This window comes from Engystomops pustulosus, chromosome 4 (assembly GCF_040894005.1).
Source record: "Engystomops pustulosus chromosome 4, aEngPut4.maternal, whole genome shotgun sequence".
NCBI lineage: Eukaryota > Metazoa > Chordata > Amphibia > Anura > Leptodactylidae > Engystomops > Engystomops pustulosus.
Window position 1 is genome coordinate 193,428,685 of NC_092414.1, and position 25,333 is coordinate 193,454,017.

The 25,333-nt window shown below is 41.5% G+C and overlaps 2 protein-coding genes across 4 annotated transcripts in view; both read left to right on the top strand.

The window, feature by feature from the left end:
- The first annotated feature begins 612 nt into the window (after positions 1–612).
- Positions 613–23,591, top strand: NXNL1 (nucleoredoxin like 1). Its single transcript, XM_072149165.1, has 3 exons — positions 613–730; positions 5,687–6,038; positions 21,409–23,591. The coding sequence occupies exons 2-3, from the start codon at positions 5,710–5,712 to the stop codon at positions 21,725–21,727; spliced, it is 648 nt and encodes a 215-aa protein (XP_072005266.1). The 5' UTR covers positions 613–730; positions 5,687–5,709; the 3' UTR covers positions 21,728–23,591.
- GMIP (GEM interacting protein) overlaps positions 23,588–25,333 on the top strand; it is a 43,633-nt gene continuing 41,887 nt past the window's right edge. For all 3 annotated transcript variants that reach the window (XM_072149160.1, XM_072149161.1, XM_072149164.1), the window contains exon 1: positions 23,588–23,919. The gene's annotated coding sequence lies outside the window, so the exon portion shown is untranslated. The remainder of the gene's footprint in view (positions 23,920–25,333) is intronic.

Below are 25,333 nucleotides of genomic sequence, written 5' to 3' on the forward strand. Positions count from 1 at the left end.
AACAGAGGGAAGGGAACCGTTTGAATGGAGAGAACACAGCAGAGTATTCCCTAATCAGTAATTTAATAACCCTGGAACCGAACCTAACTTTTTGAAAACTTTATTTTAGTAATATGTAAATTGACTGCAGGGGCTACTGAGGCGTGTACTAGCCTTAGATCCCAGTACCCAGCCATATATAAATAAAGTTTTTAACAAGTTAAGTTCGGTTCCAGAATTATTTAAATACAGATTACAGCAGAGGCAGCAGTCTACCATCAGATCTACTTGGGGGAGCTTTGAAGGCTCACAACTTTTTTGCACCGAGTTTGGTGGGGCCGAGGGCCTATCCTACAAAAATCAGGACAGTTGCCCAGTATCTTTTTCACTAAATATGTTTCATTTATGTATATAAATGTAATTAATCAGAAATTAGTTGATCATTGGGGTCCCCAGCAGCAGGTCCTTGGATGTTCTTATGGTCGAAACTTTCTTACTTGTCATAAAACTTGTTTAGTGGTACAAAACTGGATCCCTTTATGCATAAAAACTTCCCAAACTCTAACATATAATATATCCTTAGCCCTTCACATAAGCTGATTATGCTCCCAGAATCCTTTGCGTCAGATCTGCTCTATTAATAGGGCTGCATCCTAAATCCCTTGCAGTGTCCAGTGAGCTGATAAGGTCCAGTTAGTCTGAATGTATGTTTTCTAATGGGCCATTGGTGTCCCTTACTCTTCCCTCGAAGGTAAGTAACATTTTCACAACTCTCTAATCCGAAATCTCTAAACAAAATGTACAGATTCACCCTATATATAGAACCTGGAACTCTTAAGATAAAGGAAATTCTTCTTGTAGAACCTAAGAATTTAGGAGAAACAACGGATATCATTGGTCCATAGAAGGAGACCCTTAGAGATGTATGAGATACAAAAGTTGTACATTGAATATTTTATACATTTATTATGTGTATATCATTTTACTCTACTAATTAATCTATTTATAGAAAAAGTTTAACGCCAATAAGATTTTTCATTCAACAAAAAAACAATATCTGACCAGAAGTTATAACATTTATTCTAATAGCAGGAAGTGATCTCTATTAATATTAATTTCTATATTAATTTAGTGAAAATGTATAAAATAACAGAAAGCTGCTTATTTTATTTGCAAAAAAATTTACAAAAAACTTTGTGTATAGTTAAGAATTACATCTGTTTATTTTATGTTCAGTATTTTTCTATTTAAATTTTTCATTGCAATGATTCTAGTATTTTCAGCACTTTTATTTACAGAAAATATATGTTTTAAATATTAATTAATTATAATATTACTGATGGAGCACACAAAAAAAAATTGTACATATAGATATATATACAATATATGGCATAGATTATTATCATGATATTCCATGACATCTTGGAACGTTAGTTGACATGATGTTATCGATGTTAATAATTTTTATTCATAATTCCCATTTTAAAAGAATTAGAAAAAAAGGGATCAGCATTTATAATTTTTTAAAAAATGTTTGCCTAATTCATATAATGTGATACGTTGGTCATTACATTGCAAATCTATTTTGATTTGGAAGATCTGAAATTGTCTTTTTTGTAAATTTTTGTAAATAGGAAAAATTATTTTTTCAATTGTATAATGTGGTCTGATGAATCTGCAAATTACAGGATGCAATGAATCTGGGAAAAAAAGGAAAGTGATTCTTCTTAGTTTGTATTTCTGGGAGCAGAATGCTGATGGCTTATCTGTAGAAGAGGACATTAATAACAGATGGAGTTAGCGCAGATTCTCAGCACTCTCATCGATCAAGAGTTTGAACGGGATTTGGCACCAATGCAAATACTGCAGCTTCTTCAGTGTTTACCATGTTCAGTTTTTGAACACAATGGGGCAGATTTACTTACCCGGTCCTGTCGCGATCCCGCGGTGCGTTGTCCGACGAGGATTCTGGTCTGCCGCGATTCGCTAACATCGTGAGCTCGAGTTCCTGCATCCATTGCTTCTGCGTGCAAGTTGGTGCCGATGAGCCAAAATCCGATCGCATGCGCAAAACGGAAATCGTCGGAAATGCGAACCGCGGGCCCTTGGTAAATGAGCCCCAATCTATCTAGTAGGTGTCATGCTGTTGTCTTAAAGGGAAAGAAGCTCTAATTCTCTGCACCATGTCCACTTAGGAGACAAACTTTGAACAGAGCCTTTCAAGGACCTGATTGTGGGGAACTGATGGAAGCTTCAGCAGGCTGAGATCTGGTAACACCCCCCAGAGCCCTTCTGGCTCATTGAAATAATTTTAAAAGTTAATATTAGAAGGGAGGAGGCCATGGATAACAAATATAAGAAGATCTAAGTATCCCTGGTTTATCATGCTTGATTTAGCTGGTACATTTCCTTTAATGATATGATATTTGTGGCATATCCTAAAAATAGACCTTCAGAGTTTTGATAACCGGAAGTCCCTTTTGGCTCAAGATACAGTTATTTTTTTTAATTAGAATTTGCTGCCATTGATGAGGCAAAACATGGACTTTAAAGGATGGAATGTTACTGAGCAATAGGTTTCTCAGTGTCCTATAAAGGTGACTTTCTATTTGCCCATGTTTACCCTATTTGCCCTGCACTACCTGACTAAAACTGTTTAGTCAATTCAGATCTCTGCCTAATAAAGACCCATTTTTACATTATCCATTCCTTGCTTTGTATAAAAAAATTGCAGTAAATTTTGCGCCATAGTGGCTGCAAACTTAAAGGGAAACTGTCAGCAGTTTTGACCACGCAAAGCTGTAGACGAGGAGATCTGTGTCACCTTACCTTCTTTTGTATTGTTAGTAGTGAGAGAAACGTGAGAAGTGAAGTTAAAACCCATCTCTACAGCTCCTGTAAGGTCTCTGGGTAGGTCTTTCAGCTTAAAGAGCTTTCTGTGCTGTACCACAACCCATCCCCTCCACTACAAGTAGAAGCTGTATCAGGATTTTGGTTGGATACTTACAGCAGTCACTCAAAGCAGAGGGGAGGAACAAAGAGCAGTACACTCTGGGTTGGCTACTCTTACATATGTTGTCCATGGGCCTTTTTTGCCTTGTGAATAATCCCTGAATGTTCATCAAGTAATTCAGTAGCCTTGCTACTTACTTCTGTACATATCTCTCCATTCTTCTTGGTTTACAAGTCTCAGCTCTGCTGAATAGGAGGAGCTGTGGCAGGAGAGTTATGACTCATCTTATCCCCCTCCCCTCTTCCTAGCTCTGTCACTAAAGACGGACTGTGAGAAGAAAGACACAGTGGGTGACGCCATGAGGACGGACTGGAGCAGTGAGAGAGGGGAATCTGTGTATATATGCAGAGGGCAGCATGGTGAGAACAGGAAAAGGCTGAAGCTTTCAACGGAGGCAAAGACCCAGATACATATACATACAGAGACATGTCTGATGGAAGAGATTTATTGAAAAGTGGTCAACTCCTTTAAGGCTGAAAGATCCACCCAAAGCACTTGTAGGAGCTGCATAATTAAAAGTTCACATTTTGCTGCCACTTCCTACACACAGAAAGTTTTGCTTACACAGATCTCCATGGCGTATATTTCTGCAGTTGATCCAAACTAATGACCGATTCCCTTTAAAAAGGTTTCTGTCGACTTTAAACTACATTTTGTCTGTAAATAGAAAAAAAAAATCCTCTGCGGTATCTGATTTACATCTAGTCCCTAATGGAGGTAATTGGTCTATTAAGACTTAATTTTTTTCATTGTGTTTGAAGTTAGAAAGGTATTTAGATAATTGCCAACACTGAAAGTGGATTGAAGACTTTTCGAGATTAACAAACTAATGAAGTCATTACAGGAATTAGAACCTTAACGGCTTTACACTACAATGCATAGTTAGTAGAATATTAAGTAATTACCATGTAATCTCGTTCATTAACCCTGGATGTCTATGTGCTCTGCATACAAAGTACTCTTAATTCTCTGCATTTTTTTTAAGAATTCTCCATTTTTCTGAATAATTTTTCGTTTTGATCATTTGTTGTCTGAAATAAGAAAAAAACAACTTTCAAATACTCTGAGAGGGGAGGCTAACACAAAATAGGGGGCGCCACAATCTGGGACCCTCATGTATTAGCCACAATAGGAAGCACCTCCTGTTCTGCTCCTGCCATGCTTACATGAAAATCTGATTGATTTCAATGAGAACAGTCTCCAAAACAATATATTTGGGGTCCAAATTGCCCCGGTGCTTCCCCTCTTACCCTAATTATGCACTGCTCCTGAGCATGATGTAATCACTGTGTTGTCCCTGACAGGCAGAAGTAATCAATCGCTGCACCATCCCCCAGCTGCTGTGTATGAGTCAACCAGCTCGGGTTGAGTAATCCTGTCTGGATAGTTCAGGAAGCTCTGTGTAATGTGTTTTTTTTGTAATTGTTTTTTGAGCACAATCACTCAACTCAGGGATTAAACAAGGTATGCTTCTGCATCAGTGTAGCTACAGCATTCACAAGGTATGTTTGGTTCACAATAAATAAAAACAGTAGATTTCCTTTAAAGGAAACCTACCACTTCGGATAGGGCTTATAAGCAGGACATGCCGTGCACTAGCTCAGGGTGAGCTGGTGCCGCGCTTATCTTCGTTATGTTTTTAAACGTTTTTAAAGAATTTAATCACTTTATTGATGTTTATATCGGAAGTAGCTTCCCTGCACCGTGGTCCGCGCTCGGCGCAAACATTATTAAAGTGATTAAATGCTTTAAAACAGTTTACAAACATAACGAAGATAAGTGCCGGCACCAGCTCAGCCTGAGCTGGTGCACGGCATGTCCTGCTTATAAGCCCTATAAGTGGTAGGTTTCCCTTAAGGACTTAGTGTCCTGTCCGCAGTGTCTATGACCTTGTGTGCCATAACTTTTTTCCAGAGAATACAGTGGATTCAGTGTTGCTTTAATAGGGGTTCTCCAAGTATTGTTATTCACCTATTTATAGGATGGGGAAAGTTGCTGATCAATGGCGATCTGACCCCTGGTTCCCTGTGTTTTGCAGTTCCTTAGAGGTAAACAAATCACAGGCCACGAGAGAAATGCATTTTTAGTTTCACCTTAAAAACCCTTTAATTACTAATATGAAGTAGGATGTTGGGGGCACAGATGGAAGGGTAGAAGGCTGGAGTTTCTTACTTACCAACTTTATAGTTAAAAGAATAGGACTGTTTGAAGAAAATCTATCGTCAAAATCTATCATGATAAATCTGGGACAATTAGTCATAAATCCAGACACATGAAGGCCTCCTTCTTTCTAAAATCAACTTTTAAAATTATGTTTTTGAGCCAGAAGGGCTCCTGGGAGTGTTTCTAGAGCCCCTCAATGCTTCAGCTTCACAGGCTGTTACACTGTGCAGGGGCCCCCTCCTGCTGTGTACTAAAAGTCCCTGCTGCCAGGAGATAAGAACAGGCAGAGGGAGGGTGAGACAGCACAGAGCGGTTCTGGTAACACTCCCATGAGCCCTTCTGGCACATTAGCATAATTTTATAAGTTGATTATTAGAAGGAAGGAGGCCATTTATAAGAAATATAAGAAGATTACCACAACCCCAGTGCCTGTATCTATGAGTAAGTGCCCCCTTACTCAAGCAGAACTACCCTTGAACAGTCCCTGGGGTGGCATTTTATTATGATTTTAAAGTATTTTCTCCATTACAGGGGTTGACCTTGGACAGAATAATATGGCTGAAATATTTCTAGGCAAAGTCTTGTTAAAAAATAACCACGATCAGGACGAGTTGGACACGGAGCGAGAGATTTGGGAGAGACTGGAGAATCGCATACTACTTTTGTACTTTGCCGAGTCAGGATGCTCACGATGTCAGGAGTTTGCTCCAATCTTGAAAGACTTTTTTACCAAACTGACAGATGAATTCTACGTGAACAGATCTTCCCAGCTGGCTCTGGTTTATGTGTCCCTGGACCGCAGTGAAGAAGACTACGACAGCTTCATCAAGGACATGCCAAAACGGTGGCTATTGGTTCCTTTTGAGGATGAAGAGTTTAGAAGGTAATTTCTGGTGGCAAGTGTTTGATTCATAATGTTCATCTAATGAACTTTTTCTTTTTGAATACCCTAGAGAGGACATTGTTGCCATGTTGCATTCACTACATCTTCAATTACTGCCTTTTTCAATTCTTATTTTTGAGCCCACCCATAGAAATTGTGGAGTAGAGAGATAAGTTGCGCTCATAGGACTTGCCACCCATGTTGACTCCATCTACAGAGCTTCAGGTGCCAACAAGATGTTCCACCACCAATTTCAATTGAAGCATATCCTTATCAAAATATCTAAGATCACCTTGTTCTCAGGGCAAATAAATAACTTGTACCATATTTCTATTACCGGTGTATTAGGCCTCATGCACAGACTGTATCTTACAGATGTATTATATGGCAGCCATTGAAGTCTGTCATCCTTTCAGTGGTGTACCCCAGGGTTCTGTGCTTGGCCCACTACTATTTAATATATTTATTAATGATATAGAGGAGGGAATTAATAGCACTGTGTCTATTTTTGCAGGTGACACCAAACTGTGTAGTGTAATACAGTCTATGGAGGATGTTCATAGGCTGCAGGGTGACTTGGACAAACTAAGTGTTTGGTCATCAACTTGGCAAATGAGGTTCAATGTGGATAAATGTAAGTTTATGCACCTGGGGGCCAATAATCCAAAGGCAAAATATGTCCTTGGGGGAGTAAATCTGGGAGAGTCCCTTGTTGAGAAGGACCTGGGGGTACTAGTAGATCATAAATTGAATAACAGCATGCAATGTCAATCAGCTGCCTCTAAAGCCAGTAGGATCTTGTCATGTATCAGAAGTGGTCTGGACTCTCGGGATAGGGATGTAATATGACCACTATACAAGGCATTGGTTTGGCCTTACCTGGAATATGCTGTCCAGTTCTGGGCTCCGGTCCATAAAAAGGAGATGGTTGAACGTAGAGCCACAAAAATGATAAGGGGTATGGAGGGTCTCAGTTATGAGGAAAGATTAAAACAACTAGATTTATTTAGTCTGGAAAAGAGACGACTACGAGGGGACATGATTAATTTATATAAATATATGAATGGTCCATGCAAAAATATGGTCGTAAGTTGTTTCAGATTAAATCAAATCAAAAGACGAGGGGGCACTATCTCCGAAAAAAACAAGGTTTAATCACCGGAGGCGACAGGGCTTTTTTACTATGAGAACTGTCAATCTGTGGAATAGCCTGCCTCAGGCACTGGTCACAGCAGGGACAGCAGAGAGCTCCAAGAAGGTTCTAGATGCCTTTTACACCTAAATAACATTGATGGTTATGTTATATAGAATTGTTTCCCCTAAATCCCTTCCTCATCCAATCCCTTCCCTTCCTTGGTTGAACTTGATGGACAAGTGTCTTTTTTCAACCGTATAAACTATGGTACTATACTGTCTCTTGGTCTGAATTTTCAACTTGTATTACAGTTTCTTCCTTGAGAAACATAGGGGGTCATTTACTAAGGGCCCGATTTGCGTTTTCCCAACGTATTACCCGAATATTTCCGATTTGCACCGATTTTCCCTGTATTGCCCCGGGGTTTTGGCGCACGCGATCGAATTTTGGCGCATCGGCGCCGGCATGCGCGTGATGGAAATCGGGGGGCGTATTCGGAAAAACCGCCGCATTTAAGAACGGAAAATGTGTTGCGGAGCTTGCACTTACCTTCACTCAGCCGGCCTCGGTGAACTCCAGTGCGTTCCGATGCTCTTCAGCGCAGCAGCGCCACCTGGTGGACGGCGGAGGAACTGCCTTAGTGAATCCCAGCCGGACCCGAATCCACTGCAGAGAAGGCGCCGCTGGATCGCGAATGGGCCGGGTAAGTAAATCTGCCCCATAGTGTTACAGTACCAAGATACATTCCTGTGCAAAACTCTTAGGTAGGCGTGGAAAAAATGCTGCAATGTAAGAATGATATCTAAAATAGAAGTGTTAGTAGAAGGGTTAAAATTTTATTCTGCACCAAGACTACATACAGTACATACATACAGAGAATATGATTAAAGAGGTGTATTGGAAAGTTATACAATTTTCCAATATACTTTCTGTATCAATTCCTCACCATTTTGTAGATCTCTGCTTGCTGTCCTTCTACTGGAAGCTTCATTGTGTACTTCCTGTGGATAAACACCGGTCTCTGGTCATGTGATGTCACACAGGTGCACGGCTCAGTATATCCCTGGTCATGTGATGTCACACAGGTGCACAGCTCGTTATATCCCTGGTCATGTGATGTCACACAGGTGCACGGCTCAATATATCCCTGGTCATGTGATGTCACACAGGTGCACAGCTCATTATATCTCTGGTCATGTGATGTCACACAGGTGCACGGCACAATATATCCCTGGTCATGTGATGTTACACCGGTGCATGGCTCGTTATAACACAGAGAATAATTAGAGCCGTGTGATGTAACAATATGTGCACCTGTGTGACATCACATGACCAGGGACCAGTTTTTGTATGCAGGAAATAAACAATGAAGCTTCCTACAAAATGACAGCAAGCTGAGATCTATAAAATTTTGAGGAACTTATGCAGGAAGAGTGGTGAACCCCTGTTCTTGATGGGGTGCACCTGCACTAGAGAGCCTCAAATTTAGCACTGACCACCTGTGCAAGATGGCGCCTTTACTCTAAATTTCTCTCTTTGCTCTGATGATCAATCCGATCATCACTGCCACCAACTATATTTCTATTATCAATTAATAATAATAAGGCAAATAGGCACCTTGCAACAATTTAGACACCCACATTACAGATTAAAAATGACACAATTGTCTATACGATTACTACAAATCTTGGTAACGTTACCAATTCAGAAACTTAGGTTCTCTAAGGCTACGAGCTGAGACTTATTGGCCTAGTTTAATACCGTTCTTTGCGCCAGATTTCTGCTTTACACATAAATACATCTACAAACTGCCTGCACATGTATTTATGAAATGTATCCGCCAGTATTGTGTCGTGGCTGCACTGTGTGTGCACAACACGAAACTGTGCACGTAAAGGGGGATTCTGGTGCGTAGTCACACCGGCCACCACATTTATGTTGGAAGCAGGGAGCGCCATATAAATGAAGGCCATGCACTACGAGCAGTTTGCCTTCCTAATAATAAATCTGGGCCATTAAGTTTTAAAAATTTAATACACTAAAGGAGAAATAAATAAAACATAAAAACATGCAATTGATAAAAATGTTACAAAACAATATACATACGATATAAAAAATAAAAGAGAATTAAAAAACGAATAGCCCTAATTATTGCAATTTACTGCAAATTACTGAGTTATCCAGCTGTGGAGGTCAGCGAATTGAAATTTGGGCAGTAGATGGCTGCTGGTCACATGTCCACATCACATGTCCTGTACCTGCCTGGGAGGGTCATGTGATCACCACTATGTTTGGCTGTAGTCGGTTGGTTGCAGTGCATCCAGTATGGCCGTTGTTGTGGTGATGGCAGTTACATATCATTACTATGGTAACAGAGCAAGAAAACCTGTTACATCATCACTGGGAGCAGAGCATAAGGCCCCTTCTACACTGGCGTTTTTCACGCGCGAGTTCTGCGCGTGCATTTGACGCGCAGAACTCGCATTGCACTCTGTCCCATTGTATTCAATGGGTCTTTCTCCATTTGCGTGGTTTTCAACGCGCGTGCTTGCGTTCGTTTGCACGCGCGTCAAAATCGCAGCATGCTCTATTTTTGCGAGTCACGCGCGTTTTTCACGCCCCATTCAAGTCTATGGAGATGCATCAAGAACGCATTGCACTCGCAATCATTGCAAGTGCAATGCGAGTGCAATGCGTTTTAAACGTAAGGGTTGCTAGGTGACCAGAATAACATTATTTCCCCTGCTCGCGAACGATCATTTAATTAATAAAACACAGTGAAGAACAGTGAAGAATAGAATAAAAACAGTGAACACAGTGAACACAGTGACCACAGGATCATTTAAGATAAAAACACAGTGCAGAACACAGTGCAGAATAGATTACAGATGTTCGGCACATCTGCTTACTTGTCGGGAGATACGCGCGGAGCGGTGCGAACAAAATAGCATGTGAAGAACAATATATATGTGTGTAAAGAACACATTGCAGATGTTTCCATACATCTGCAATGTGTTCTTCACACATATATATTGTTCTTCACATGCTATTTTGTTCGCGCCGTTCCGCGCGTATCTCCCGACAAGTAAGCAGATGTGCCGAACATCTGTAATCTATTCTGCACTGTGTTCTGCACTGTGTTTTTATCTTAAATGATCCTGTGGTCACTGTGTTCACTGTGTTCACTGTTTTTATTCTATTCTTCACTGTTCTTCACATCTGCTAAATTGTCGGGAGATAATATACGCGCGGAACAGTGAAGAATAGATCGCAGATGTTTGCAAATTATCAGAAGACATTATTTTTCAATTAAATAACACATTTTAATCCCAAATCATGGTCCCTTTGAAAAATGCTCGAGTCTCCCATTGAAACGCGCGTCAAAAATGCGCCGAAAACGCAAAAACAACGCTAACAACACGCGCGTGAAAAACGCAAAAACGCAAATTACTCCAAGGAAAAATGGAACAAAAACGCAGCCAAAACGTCAGTTTTTCACGCATTGCACCCGCACGTGAAACGCAACGCTAGTGTGCAAGAGGCCTAAGAGGGAGGAGGAGTTACTGAGAACTAAAGGATCATGGAATTTGTAGTTTCCAGTATCGGCCATCTTAGTGATAACTCCACCTACTTTAGAGAGGCCATAAATTTTGAAAATCATAAAATCAAATTATTTAAGCTCCGTTTTGTGACTAATGACATTGAGTATTGTTATATTAATTTATTTATATCATCATGGGATTTTGTGTCAGATGTTCATATTCCCGGAATACCCCTTTAAATTTTCACCAATAATAATATTATGTGCTGAAATGGGAACACGAAACCAAAGGAATGATCCAGCTCAGATCCAGATAGATTGCAGCATAAAACGAAATCTTTATTTAGACCATTTTAAAAGAGACATGGGAACAGCAAGGAAAAATCCAACGCGTTTCAGACGCTCACGGCGTCCTTAGTCATGGATAAAATAACAATTCACAATGATGGTATTTAACAAGAAGAAACATGTCATGTGACCAATAAGCCCTCCTCCGTGGAATAGAAGAAATGCAATTAAGAAGACCAGCAGCTGGTGTGAATGTATCAACGTCATGAGGCTGTGCAGCCAATCAAGATCCTCAAGGGGAGTGGTTTAGTGGTTAGAACCAGCGGCGAACAACTTCACCATGGCAACCATCAAACACACTACGCTGCGAGGTAAAAATCTGCGGAGAGTCACTATCGCATAATGGATGATCAACAGGGTAAGATTAATCATGAGCATAGTATCAGCATATATGAATGAAAATGCTGGTAATGAATACCCCACTTTGGAGTTTAAACATAAAAGCATTTGATAGAAGAAATGTATAAGACACATATGAAATACAATGATGATATTTACCAGGAAAATCATATTTTGTGATCACTAAGCCCTCTATCGTGAAATAGGGGAAATGCAATAGAGAAAACCAGCAACTGGTATAAGTATATACATGTAACAAAGTAAGATTAAATGTAAACATGAATGTAAACATAATGTTGACATATAAACATAAATGTAAACATAAAAGGAAACATGTATGGGAATCCACGGAGAGTCACTGTCGCATGTGGGATATTCGACAAAGCAAAATTAAATGTAGACTTGAAATGTAAACAGAAGGTTAACATGTAAACATAAATGTAAACATAATGTTAACATGTATGGAAAAAATTGCTGATGACGAGTACCCCGCATGCGACATTAAGAAATTTAGGCATGGAAATATTTGATAAGAAAAACATATGAAGCATATGTGATAAAATCAATCATCATCTGGCTGAGGTGAACAGACGTAATAGGAAGGAAACAAAATACAGACTTATTTTAATGGAAAATAAGGAGAGGAAAAGGGGATTGTTAGTAGTGAAGCATAATTTCATTTCTAATGTTCATGCCAAAAGGTGACATAGAATTCAGTTGCATAATCCAAAAAGCTTCACGATCTAATAACAGTCTCCTAATGTCACCTCCTCTTTTAGGAACTGTGACTTTTTCTATCGCAAAAGCTGTAAAGTTACAGGTACGTTTCTGGTGAGCGGTTTTGAAATGGGTTGACGCTCCACTAATATTACGTGAGTCTGATCCTGAAATATCATTCAGGTGCTCCAAGATTCTGGTTTTAAATTTGCGTTTGGTACAACCAACATAAACGATATTGCATTCAGTACATTGAATAACATAAACAACGTTAAAGCTATTGCACGTTAAATGGTGTTTAATAAAGTACGTTTTATTCTGTGAGGTATTGTGGAATGACTTGATGGGTTTGATGTATGTGCAACATTTGCAGCGTTTAGAACCACAATGAAAAAAACCCAGGTTCTGTAACCAGGTTCTCTGAGTGTGTTGTTCATTAATCATTGATGGAGAGAGAATATTGCCTAATGTACAACCTCTGCGTGCAACAAATTTACAACCATCTTTGAGAATGTGTTCGATTTTATTGTCATCAAATAGAAGAGGAAGATGTTTTAGGATTATATTTTTTATGTCCTGGAATTGTAAGCTGTGCTGAAGGGAAAGTACCGGTGTTTTAGTAAATTTAGTAATAGTGTTATTGTGTTGTTCACAATTGAGTAAAGAATTTCGGTTTTTGTTGTTGGCAATGCGTCTGGCTCTATCAAGTGTCCATCGAGGATAACCTCTATTGGTTAGTCTGTTGGAGATTTGTGTGGTTTCTAAGTTGAAATCAATGTCGGAGCTACAATTTCTCCTACTTCTGACCATTTCACCTACAGGTATAGCTTTTTTGGTGTGTTTTGGATGGTGACTAGAATGGTGTAAAATGGTATTACCCGCTGTAGGTTTTCTAAACGTAGATGTAATGATTGGAGTGTTGACCACCCCCTGTAATTTCAGGTCTAAGAAAGTGACCTCACTCGAGTGAGAGTAATGAGTGAAACGCAAATTGAAATGATTGGAATTCAGGTAGTCTAAAAATGAGGGTATGGCAGATACATCGCCCCTCCAGATTAGGAGGAGGTCATCGATGTACCTGCCATACCACTCAATATGGGCCAAAAAGGGGTTTTCCTCAGTATATACAAACTGTAGCTCCCACCATGACATGACTAGATTAGCTAATGAAAGTGAATATTTTGCCCCCATGGGGACTCCTTGTGTTTGTAAATAAAATTTGTTGGAAAACATAAAATAATTGTGGGTCATGAGATGATGGGTAACTTGTATGATATATTGTTTTAGATCAGGAGAATAGTTACTGTATGTGTCAAGATGAAATTCCAATGCTTTGATGGCTGCCGTATAAGGAATGGACGTGTAAAGGGAAACAACGTCGCATCCTAACCAATGATTGTGTTCACGCCAAATGTACTTGTTGAGGTTTCTGAGAACATCGGAGGAATCCTGGAGATAACCAGGAACTCTCCTGACTCTCCTGACTAAGGGTTGTAAAAGAGTGTCTAACCATTCTCCCATTCTTTCATTAACGGATCCCATCCCAGAAATGATGGGTCTCATTGGAGGTGGTGAGACATTCTTATGGGTCTTAGGTAACCCATGTATGATGGGAATCACAGGTTCCTGCACATATAGAAAATCTTTTTGCTTATGTGTGACAACACCAAGGGAAACACCTTCATTGATAATGTTGAGAAGTTTGTCATTAAACCACTCCCCTTGAGGATCTTGATTGGCTGCACAGCCTCATGACGTTGATACATTCACACCAGCTGCTGGTCTTCTTAATTGCATTTCTTCTATTCCACGGAGGAGGGCTTATTGGTCACATGACATGTTTCTTCTTGTTAAATACCATCATTGTGAATTGTTATTTTATCCATGACTAAGGACGCCGTGAGCGTCTGAAACGCGTTGGATTTTTCCTTGCTGTTCCCATGTCTCTTTTAAAATGGTCTAAATAAAGATTTCGTTTTATGCTGCAATCTATCTGGATCTGAGCTGGATCATTCCTTTGGTTTCGTGGCTTCTACTCGTCTGGGGCGAGGACCCGTGCTCTCCAGTATTCAGCGTTCCACTCGTGGTTTGAGCTGGACTTTCCCTTGCTTCCTGAAATGGGAACACCCCTTTAAAGTGATTATCCAGCCACATTAAGGTTTCCCCTGATCATCTGATCAGGGGTGGGACCCCCATGGAACGTGAGTCTGTTGTACCCCCAGACTAACACAGCCATTGGTCACACATGCATTTGCTGCTCTATTCATCTCTATGATGCTGACAAAGATGGCCAGACACACCACCTACTTTCATCAGTCCCATAGATAGTGAATGGAGTGGAAGTGTGCATATCTGACCTGCCGCTCCATTCATTTGGGATACAATGGATGACTAGGACCAGCCCCAATCACATAGTTGTCCCCTATCCAGTGGATAGAGGAAAACCTGATGTGGCACTTTATATGAGAGGACAACCCCTTTAAGAACAGTCTTCTGCATAGAGTAAAACAACTGGGGCTCTCAGGAGATCCCGAGAGCAGACCTATTATACAGTAGACCCCCAGAGCAGACGTATAATACAGTAGACCCCCAGAGTAGACCTGTAATACAGTAGACCCCAGAGCAGACCTATAATACAGTAGACCCCCAGAGCAGACGTATAATAAAGTAGACCCCCAGAGTAGACCTGTAATACAGTAGACACCAGAGCAGACCTAGAATACAGTAGACCCCCAGAGCAGACCTATAATACAGGAGACCCCCAGAGCAGACCTGGAATACAGGAAACCATCAGAGCAGACCTATAGTACAGTAGACCCCCAGAGTATACCTATAATACAGGACAGCATCAGAGTAGACCTATAATACAGGAGACCCCCAGAGCAGACCTATAATACAGTAGACCCCCACAGCAGACGTATAATACAGTAGACCCCCAGAGCAGACCTATAATACAGTGGACCCCCTGAGTAGACCTATAATACAGGAGACCCCCAGAGCAGACCTATAATACAGGAGACCCCCACAGCAGACGTATAATACAGTAGACCCCCACAGCAGACCTATAATACAGTAGACCCCCAGAGCAGACCTATAATACAGTAGACCCCCAGAGTAGACCTATAATACAGGAGACCCCCAGAGCAGACCTATAATACAGGAGACCCCCAGAGCAGACCTATAATACAGGAGACCCCCAGAGCAGACCTATAATACAGGAGACCCCCAGAGTAGACCTATAATACAGGAGACCCCCAGAGCAGACCTATAATACAGGAGAACATCAGAGCAGACCTATAATACAGTAGACCCCCAGAGCAGACCTATAATACGGTAGACCCCCAGAGCAGACCTATAATACAGGAGACCATCAGAGCAGACTTATAATACAGTAGACCCCTAGAGTAGACCTATAATACATGAGAACATCAGAGGAGACCTATAATACAGTAGACCCCCAGGGCAGACCTATAATACAGTAGACCCCCAGGGCAGACCTATAATACAGGAGACCCCCAGAGCAGACCTAGAATACAGGAGACCCCCAGAGCAGACCTATAATACTGGATACCATCAGAGCAGACGATTAATACTGGAGACCCCTGGAGCAGACCTATAATACTGGAGACCATCAGAGCAGATCTATAATACAGGAGACCCCCAGAGCAGACCTAGAATACAGGAGACCATCAGAGCAGACCTAGAATACAGGAGACCCCCAGGTCAGACCCATAATACAGTAGACCCCCAGGGCAGACCTATAATACAGGAGACCCCCAGAGCAGACCAAAAAAACAGTAGACCCCCTAGGCAGACCTAGAATACAGTAGACCCCCAGAGCAGACCTAGAATACAGTAGACCCCCGGAGCAGACCTAGAATACTGGAGACCCCCAGAGCAGACCTAGAATACAGTAGACCCCGAGAGCAGACCTATAATACAGTAGACCCCCAGGGCAGGCCTATAATACAGGAGCAATAAATACCAATCAGATGGCCCTGTTCCTGTACGGATCCTAACACCAAAACAACAACAACAATACCAATGGAGGTATATAGGACAAAAAGTTCATCCACAATCACAGACCAGAAAGCTGCTTATTGGGAATAAAATATCAACAATCTTTATTAACACATTACAGCAATCAAGACAACAATAAAAAGTTAAAAGATTCCACAAAACACAAAAAAGAGTGTGGTGGTGGTCCAAAACAAGTCAACATAAACATATCACCTCTATAATGACCAAGTATTCAAGCCAGTTATTATGCAAATTCATATTACCCACCCGGGCGTGACATAATGCAAGAATGCAAGAGAAGGGCTTGACCACCACCACAGCACCCCGACGCACGTTTCGCCTTCGCTTCTTCCTGGGGGTGTGCTGTGGTGTGGTAGGGACGACATATATATACAGACTATTGCTCGATCAGTTGACCAGATTTTAGCCAATGCAAATGTTTCTTACCTGAGTGCGCGTCACTCGTCTTCCGGAACTCCGGTTTCCGCCCCCGGATGCAGGCATGAAGACCGCGGCAGTGCGCTTACATGCACACCTGCCATGCTTTTACAAATCAGGTAAGAAACCACACCACAGCACACCCCCAGCCCTTCTCTTGCATTCTTGCATTATGTCACGCCCGGGTGGGTAATATGAATTTGCATAATAACTGGCTTGAATACTTGGTCATTATAGAGGGGATATGTTTATGTTGACTTGTTTTGGACCACCACCACACTCTTTTTTGTGTTTTGTGGAATCTTTTAACTTTTTATTGTTGTCTTGATTGCTGTAATGTGTTAATAAAGATTGTTGATATTTTATTCCCAATAAGCAGCTTTCTGGTCTGTGATTGTGGATTAACTTTTTGTCCTATATACCTCCATTGGTATTGCTATAATACAGTAGACCCCTGGAGCAGACCTAGAATACAGGAGACCCCCAGAGTAGACCTAGAATACAGTAGACCCCCAGAGCAGACCTAGAATATAGTAGACCCCCAGAGCAGACCTATAATACTGGAGACCCCCAGAGCAGACCTATAATACAGGAGACCCCAGAGCAGACCTATAATACAGGAGACCATTATAGCAGACCTATAATACAGTAGACCCCCAGGGCAGACCTATAATACTGGAGACCATGAGAGCAGACCTATAATACTGGAGACCCCCAGAGCAGACCTATAATACTGGAGACCATCAGAGCCGACCTATAATACAGGAGACCCCCAGGGCAGACCTATAATACTGGAGACATTCAGAGCAGACCTATAATACAGGAGACCCCCAGAGCAGACCTAGAATACTGAAGACCATCAGAGCAGACGTTTAATACAGTAGACCCCTGGAGCAGACCTACTGGAGACCATCAGAGCCGACCTATAATACAGGAGACCCCCAGGGCAGACCTATAATACTGGAGACATTCAGAGCAGACCTATAATACAGGAGACCATCAGAGCAGATGTAGAATACTGAAGACCATCAGAGCAGACGTTTAATACAGTAGACCCCTGGAGCAGACCTAGAATACTGGAGACCCCCAGAGCAGACCTAGAATACAGTAGACCCCCAGAGCAGACCTATAATACAGTAGACCCCCAGAGCAGACCTATAATACAGGAGACCCCCAGAGCAGACCTATAATACTGGAGACCATCAGAGCAGACCTATAGTACAGGAGACCCCCAGAGCAGACCTAGAATACTGGAGACCCCAGAGCAGACCTATAATACAGGAGACCATTATAGCAGACCTATAATACAGTAGACCCCCAGGGCAGACCTATAATACTGGAGACCATCAGAGCAGACGTTTAATACAGTAGACCCCTGGAGCAGACCTAGAATACTGGAGACCCCCAGAGCAGACCTATAATACAGGAGACCCCCAGAGTAGACCTAGAATACAGTAGACCCCCAGAGCAGACCTAGAATACAGTAGACCACCAGAGCAGACCTATAATACAGGAGACCCCAGAGCAGACCTGTAATACAGGAGACCATTATAGCAGACCTATAATACAGTAGACCCCCAGGACAGACCTATAATACTGGAGACCATGAGAGCAGACCTATAATACAGTATACCCCCAGAGCAGACCTATAATACAGGAGACCCCCAGAGCAGACCTATAATACTGGAGACCATCAGAGCCGACCTATAATACAGGAGACCCCCAGGGCAGACCTATAATACTGGAGACCTTCAGAGCAGACCTATAGTACAGGAGACCCCCAGAGCAGACCTAGAATACTGGAGACCATCAGAGCGGACGTTTAATACAGTAGACCCCTGTAGCAGACCTAGAATACTGGAGACTCCCAGAGCAGACCTATAATACTGGAGACCCCCAGAGCAGACCTAGAATACAGGAGACCCCCAGAGCAGACCTAGAATACAGTAGACCCCCAGAGCAGACCTAGAATACAGTAGACCCCCAGAGCAGACCTATAATACAGGAGACCCCAGAGCAGACCTATAATACAGGAGACCCCCAGGGCAGACCTATAATACAGGAGACCCCCAGAGCAGACCTATAATACAGTAGACCCCCAGGGCAGACCTATAATACAGGAGACCCCCAGAGCAGACCTATAATACTGGAGACCATCAGAGCCGACCTATAATACAGGAGACCCCCAGGGCAGACCTATAATACTGGAGACCATCAGAGCAGACATTTAATATAGGAGACCCCCAGAGCAGACCTATAATACAGGAGACCATCATAGCAGACCTATAATACAGTAGACCCCCAGGGAAGACCTATAATACAGGAGACCCCCAGAGCAGACCTATAATACAGGAGACCCCAGAGCAGACCTATAATACAGGAGACCCCCAGAGCAGACCTATAATACTGGAGACCATCAGAGCCGACCTATAATACAGGAGACCCCAGGGCAGACCTATAATACTGGAGACCATCAGAGCAGACGTTTAATATAGGAGACCTCTGGAGCAGATCATTAATACAGGTGAATACAGATCATTAGTGATATCACACATTAGTCCTGCTTCAGGTTCCTCCTGTCAGTCATCTCCATTGACTGTTGAGTTTATGGAATCATCATCCAGACGTGATCATCATATAAAATACAGAATCATAATCCATAGTAATGATGTCACATAATACAATAATGTGTAGGGGAAGGCCTATAATCCGGGATTATCTCTGTAATCTAATTTATTGTTCATAATTGTGGATATCATTTTTCCATATACCGTAATTATCCTCTCGTTGTCCTAATTCAGTGTAATCTGCACAGGCTTAGTATAAAGTGTATTTCTCTTGTATAGTTATTATATGATTATTACAGTATGGGTTTTAGCCATTGGCAGATTAATAGCAAAGGATCAAATCACTTTCTCCTCATTATCCAGTGGTAGGATGGGGCTTGATTCAGCTCGTCAAACATTTAATTAGTGAGTTTTACTTTAATTCCAGGATTTTTAAATCTGGTGATCGCGTCACTACCGGTTCTGCTTCAGCAGCACTATACAGTGCGCAGCGGAGAAGGCAGAAGCGGTAATAAACTGCTTACCAGGGTCTCCAGCTGCCTCTAACAACCGGAGACCCGTTCCTGCTTCTGCGATTAGCATGGGAGCAGAAGAAAACTATAGCGACGTCGGACGCTTCGGACGGAAGCCGCTGACATCTTTTGTCAAGGGTCAGTTGGGTTGAGCTATTAGTAATAGGTATAAAACTGTTTCAGGTGGTAACTAATGATTACAGAAAAAACTCTCGACAGTCCAGCCAAATTCCGGAAAAAAACTTTGAGACTTTTATTTGGTCAAAATACAGACATCCACAGCATTGTTTTTCGATATTCCCTTTCTCAATCCAACGCGTTTCAAACGGATTAACCGTTCTTAGTCATGGTGATACACCACTTTGAGACTTTTATTTGGTCAAAATACAGACATCCACAGCATTGTTTTTCGATATTCCCTTTCTCAATCCAACGCGTTTCAAACGGATTAACCGTTCTTAGTCATGGTGATACACCATGACTAAGAACGGTTAATCCGTTTGAAACGCGTTGGATTGAGAAAGGGAATATCGAAAAACAATGCTGTGGATGTCTGTATTTTGACCAAATAAAAGTCTCAAAGTTTTTTTCCGGAATTTGGCTGGACTGTCGAGAGTTTTTTCTGTAAGCAATTGTAACCTCAGCAAACGAGGTGAGCCCGTGCCATTTCCGAAGTACACAGAGTTTTCTTTTTACGGTAACTAATGATGCCTGAAACCTGCTGCATAGGAAATAGGTTATATTATTTCCCCTTGTCCTTTTAGCAAATGCTTCAGCACTCAGAGTTCCGGTGAAAACATGGTTTACTTTATTCCATTAAAATCCATATCAACGTGCACGAACAGAGGTGACCTACGCGTTTCGCTTATAGAAGCTTAGTCCATGACTAAGCTTCTATAAGCGAAACGCGTAGGTCGAATACCTGTACCTGTTTTGTGACTGTCACCTCTGTTTGTGCACGTTGATATGGATTTTAATGGAATAAAGTAAACCATGTTTTCACTGGAACTCTGAGTGCTGAAGCATTTGCTAAAAGAATTTGTCGGCTGGAGGTTCTTGGAGTATTGACTTTCCTGCACCAGGACCGGAGAGAGGTGAGCTGGACTTTTTATTCTACATGTTTTATTTCCCCTTGTCGCATTAAGGGTTAATTCACACAGGCACGTCCATGCACATCCGCAAAAAACGTGAACATTTTCAGTCACTTTTGTGCCAGTATTTTATCCGCATCAGTTTTCTTACACATCCTTAAGGCACCCATTGATCCATCTTGTTTTTTACATCCCCAAAAATTGGGGCAAAACACCTGGTTCCACATCGTAATCTGAGGGGAAAAAAACCACAGCATAAAGATGTCATCAGTCTGATTTATTTGTGGACCCATTTGCTTGTATTGAAGTCTGTGGTGTGAAAAAATACTCCAATTATTTTCAGCAAGATTTCTCATTAGCCTCTGACTTCCTTGTCAAAATAAGAATCTCAGAAACAAGGGGCAGGCAGTTATCAAGACTGGCATTTTACACAATACCCCCCCCCCCCATTATGGGGAAGTGCAAGTGTGTTTCAGTGCACAAACTAAACCACAATTTAGAGTAATAAAATTTAAGGAACACTCCGGTAACAGCTGATTCAGTGAGTTATACCTTGTGCCGGGCTCGAAGGGAGGAGCAGGGCTATTGGAGCTGATACTTGTTTATGACAGATCATAGACTGATGTTCTCTTTAAATAATTTCTTATATTACTCTGTCATAGGGACCTTGAAGTTCAGTTCTCTGTTTCTGAAGTACCGGTCCTGGTAGTCATGAAGCCATCGGGACAGATTATCTCTCCGAATGCAGTGGATGAGGTGGCTCGGCTTGGACCTCCATGTTTCAAGAATTGGCAAGAAGTCTCTGAGATCATAGACAGAAGCTTCCTTCTTCCAGAATTTAGTGACTCCACTGCTTCAAGGAGCATCAGCGACCCCATCCGTAGAATAAAGTACAAAGTAGAAAGCACCAAGAAGAAGAAGGAGCGGCCCGGTGGGGACGACGACGATGATGGAGGTGGTGGTGGAACAGGTTTCTTCTGAGATGAAGTGATCATAAGTTTTGGACAATCTAGAAGTACTAACTAGGAAAACCATCTGCTCTAGTCAATGTCATAAATAATAGTTTTATATGGATTGTGTTCTGTCATTTCTGTGGATTATTTTTTGTGGATTATATCTGAGAAATCAAAAGATGCTGGCAAGGATAGACACTTTATAGTTATTTTCCCAAATGTGCAGAAAAACCGTGCCAACTGCTAATATAATGTTATGAGATCAGACCTGACGTCTTCATTCCCTTGCTCTCTAGTCTAGAACGTGGAGGGGCACATGACCTGAAATGTCCATCAGTGGTCTCTAGTTTCTCTTATGTGAAAATAATAAATAATCCTTTATTTATATAGCGCACACAGATTACGCAGCGCTGCACAAAGCATGACAAATCGGTCCCTGTCCCCATGGGGCTCACAATCTAATTAACCTACCAGTATGTTCTGGAGTGCGGGAGGAAACCCATGCAAACACTAGGAGAACATACAAATTCTTTGCAGGTGTTGACCTGGATGGGATTCGAACCCAGGACCCCAGCGCTGCAAGGCAGAAGTGCTACCCACTCAGCCACCGTGACACCCTGTGAAAAGTTACTCAATGGTGGCCTCTGATGGAGTCCTGCAGTGAGATGACACCATTGGAGTGGACTTCATCCAGAAGATACTTGTCTCCTTAACACTGAAATGCTTGAAATATCTATTACATCTATAGCAAGGATTACTTATTTTAGCCCCTGAGCAGTTTTGGTCACTTAAATTGACCATACAAATCTGCAGCCAGTGTTAGGTAGTAGTTTAGGAGACATGTATAACCATTCCTTTGTGTGTGTAGTATCTGCAGAACTGTGAAAAATGCATTTGTATTCCAAGGTTGTAGCTGGACTTGGAGCATTCTGCGGTGTGCAGTGGCGTAACTAGGAGAGGTTGGGCCCTATAGGAGACTTTTGAATGGGGCTCCCCTTAAAAAATATACTTATTTGTATACACACACATTTATACACTAATATATACTCAAACAAATTATATACTTATAAAAATACACATACAGTTCATTATTGATACAATCTTATACGCATACACAGATTTATACACTTCCACACGCACACACATTTATTCACAAATATATACACTTATACATACAGTATGTACATATCTTATACACACATATAGTATATATACATCGCATAAACACACAAATATAGAGCATATTCACATTACATATACCCACACACACAGCAAATACACACACACATACAATACCATATACAGACATACACACTTAAAGTATATACACACCACGCAAACATATGGCATAAACACACACAGTGGGGCAGATTTACTTACCCGGTCCATGCACGATCCAGCGGCTCGTTCTCTGTGGAGGATTTGGGTCTTCCGGCGATTCACTAAGGTAGTGCGCCCGATGTACACTTTTTTTTAAAAAAAAATGGTGTTTTTTCCGAATCTGTTGGGTTTTCTTACGACCACGCCCCCTGATTTCTGATCATGTGCGGCAAAAACCCGGGGCAATTCAGGGAAAATTGGCGCAAAACGGTAAAATTTGGGTAACCCGACGGAAAAACACATAGATGGTAGGAAGTAGAGATAAGAGATTCTAGTCCTGCCATTCTGCTGTCTCTTCTCCTTCCCTCAATATTTCCTATTGGAGCTGCTGACTCAGGGGTGCACTGTGGAAGAAGTGCACTGTTATATACTTATTATGCTATGCAATACGCAACATAACAAGTATAAATTAGTACACACCCTCCATTTAGTGCGTCAGGTGGATGCCGGGGCCCCCTGACACTGCACTCCCCAGAGTAACTAATGTGGCTGCTAACTCTGCGCCCCCCCCCCCCCCCCCAGCTACAATCCTGGAATATAAATGCATTTTCCACAGTCCTGCTACTACCTTCACCACACACTCAGATATAGTTACACAGCTCTCCCTTAAAGGTTAATTACACATTGTTTTTTTGTACAGAACATCTGCATATTAAACACTTACAGGAATTAACCTACCACACCTAGCATGTGTAAGCTGGTGAATTTCTTCATACGACTAGTAGATAAACACGGGCGATGGTGACACCGTCTTTACTTGTGTTGTGAGGTTCTTCAGGAGGCTTCTCCCCGTAGTATCGGGATCGGTTACAGATTGTTATGACTGCTGATGATCACAAGGTAACCGCTCTTCACTTTTCATTTATTTCTTAACAATTTTTTATTTTTATGACACTGGTTCAAGTTTTCATTGTTAGTAATAGTTTTTGTGACACATTTGTGGGCTAAATGTTTCAGGTCACGCCCCTCTCTGCTAAGTCCATCCCCTTTTTTATATGAGCAACACTCTGGGTCTAGGAGGTAGTTGAGAATATTTCCATATACCCTATACATTTTACACAACATTCTAAGTACAATATTATTATTCCATATTATTCCATCTTTGGCTAAACATTCAATTCACATAACCAAGCAGAATTGGTTTGAATTCTTCCAAATAATGGCCCACGTCCAATATGTGTTTTCACGTTGTTTGTCGAGAAGGCGGAGCTTATCAGGTGGGGCGGGGCTTGGTTTAGATTAAGGCGCACAATTCTTTTTTTGGGCAAAATAAGTCATGAGATTTGTGAAAGATTCCAGTACTCCTCATAGCCAGCAGATGTCACTGCAGCAATTTTCTATCCAATGGGGCACATGTAAAGTAAGTTTTGTTTTCTGTGCCAGCATTTTTTTTTCTTCTGCTTTTCTGCTGGTCAGATGTGTCTTAGGAGTTTTTCTATTTTAATACATCTTAAGGTCTTTAGGGTCCTTTTAGGAGTTTAGGAATTTAGTAAATTTGTGATTTTTTGAATAAAAGTTGCCAAATGTGCAACTCTTTTTAAAAAGAAGGGCCAGTGCTAGTACTGGGCATACCGGGGCAAGTGTTCATAAGGAATCCATGGGAGTGAAGTGGGATGTATATAATGAATGGATAGGCAGTGAGGGGGGATGTATATAAGATAGGCATAAGGGAAATGTTTGGTATGATAAACTAGGGAATATTTTAGGGAACTGGAGTTTGTTTTAGTTTTTGGAATTTTTAATGCTGCCAAGTGAGTTCACTGCAAAAAGGCCTGTCGCCCAGGGGCCTACTGAAACCAGGAGCCTACTTCCACATCTGCAATTGGGTTATAACTCAGGGAAAACTGCAAGAACACTCGCCATGTGCCATGAAAAGTGACAAAAAAGAAGAAAATGCCAAGCCTAAACAAAAGTAAATGTGCCCCAATGACTAAATAATTGCCACCCACAAAAAAATTTGCTCTATATTAACCATCAGGGCCTGACTTTTTCTTTCTCCCATCTTTATTGTCAGTCATATTGTTCTATGGTGCTATTTTGAAGGACAAAATATATTTTTTTGCAAAAAGTTTGATGTTTTAAAGTTTAAAAAAAAAAATCAATGTGGTGCGGTATAAGACTGTATAGTCTAATTTTCGGACAATATCAGTAAGTCGACTGGAATCTAGAGTAGAGGTACTGGGTGCCTCGTGCCTCGGTGGATACACACATATTCTGCATTTTCAGTCTCCTCTGTTTTGAGGCATAATAAAGC

What these genes read in the sequence shown, in the direction of transcription:
- NXNL1 (XM_072149165.1), top strand. Translation starts at nt 5,710, where the DNA reads ATGGCTGAAATATTTCTAGGCAAAGTCTTGTTAAAAAATAACCACGAT. An exon ending in GAGGATGAAGAGTTTAGAAG is followed by an intron (nt 6,039 to 21,408) that starts GTAATTTCTGGT and finishes ACTCTGTCATAG; the next exon opens with GGACCTTGAAGTTCAGTTCT.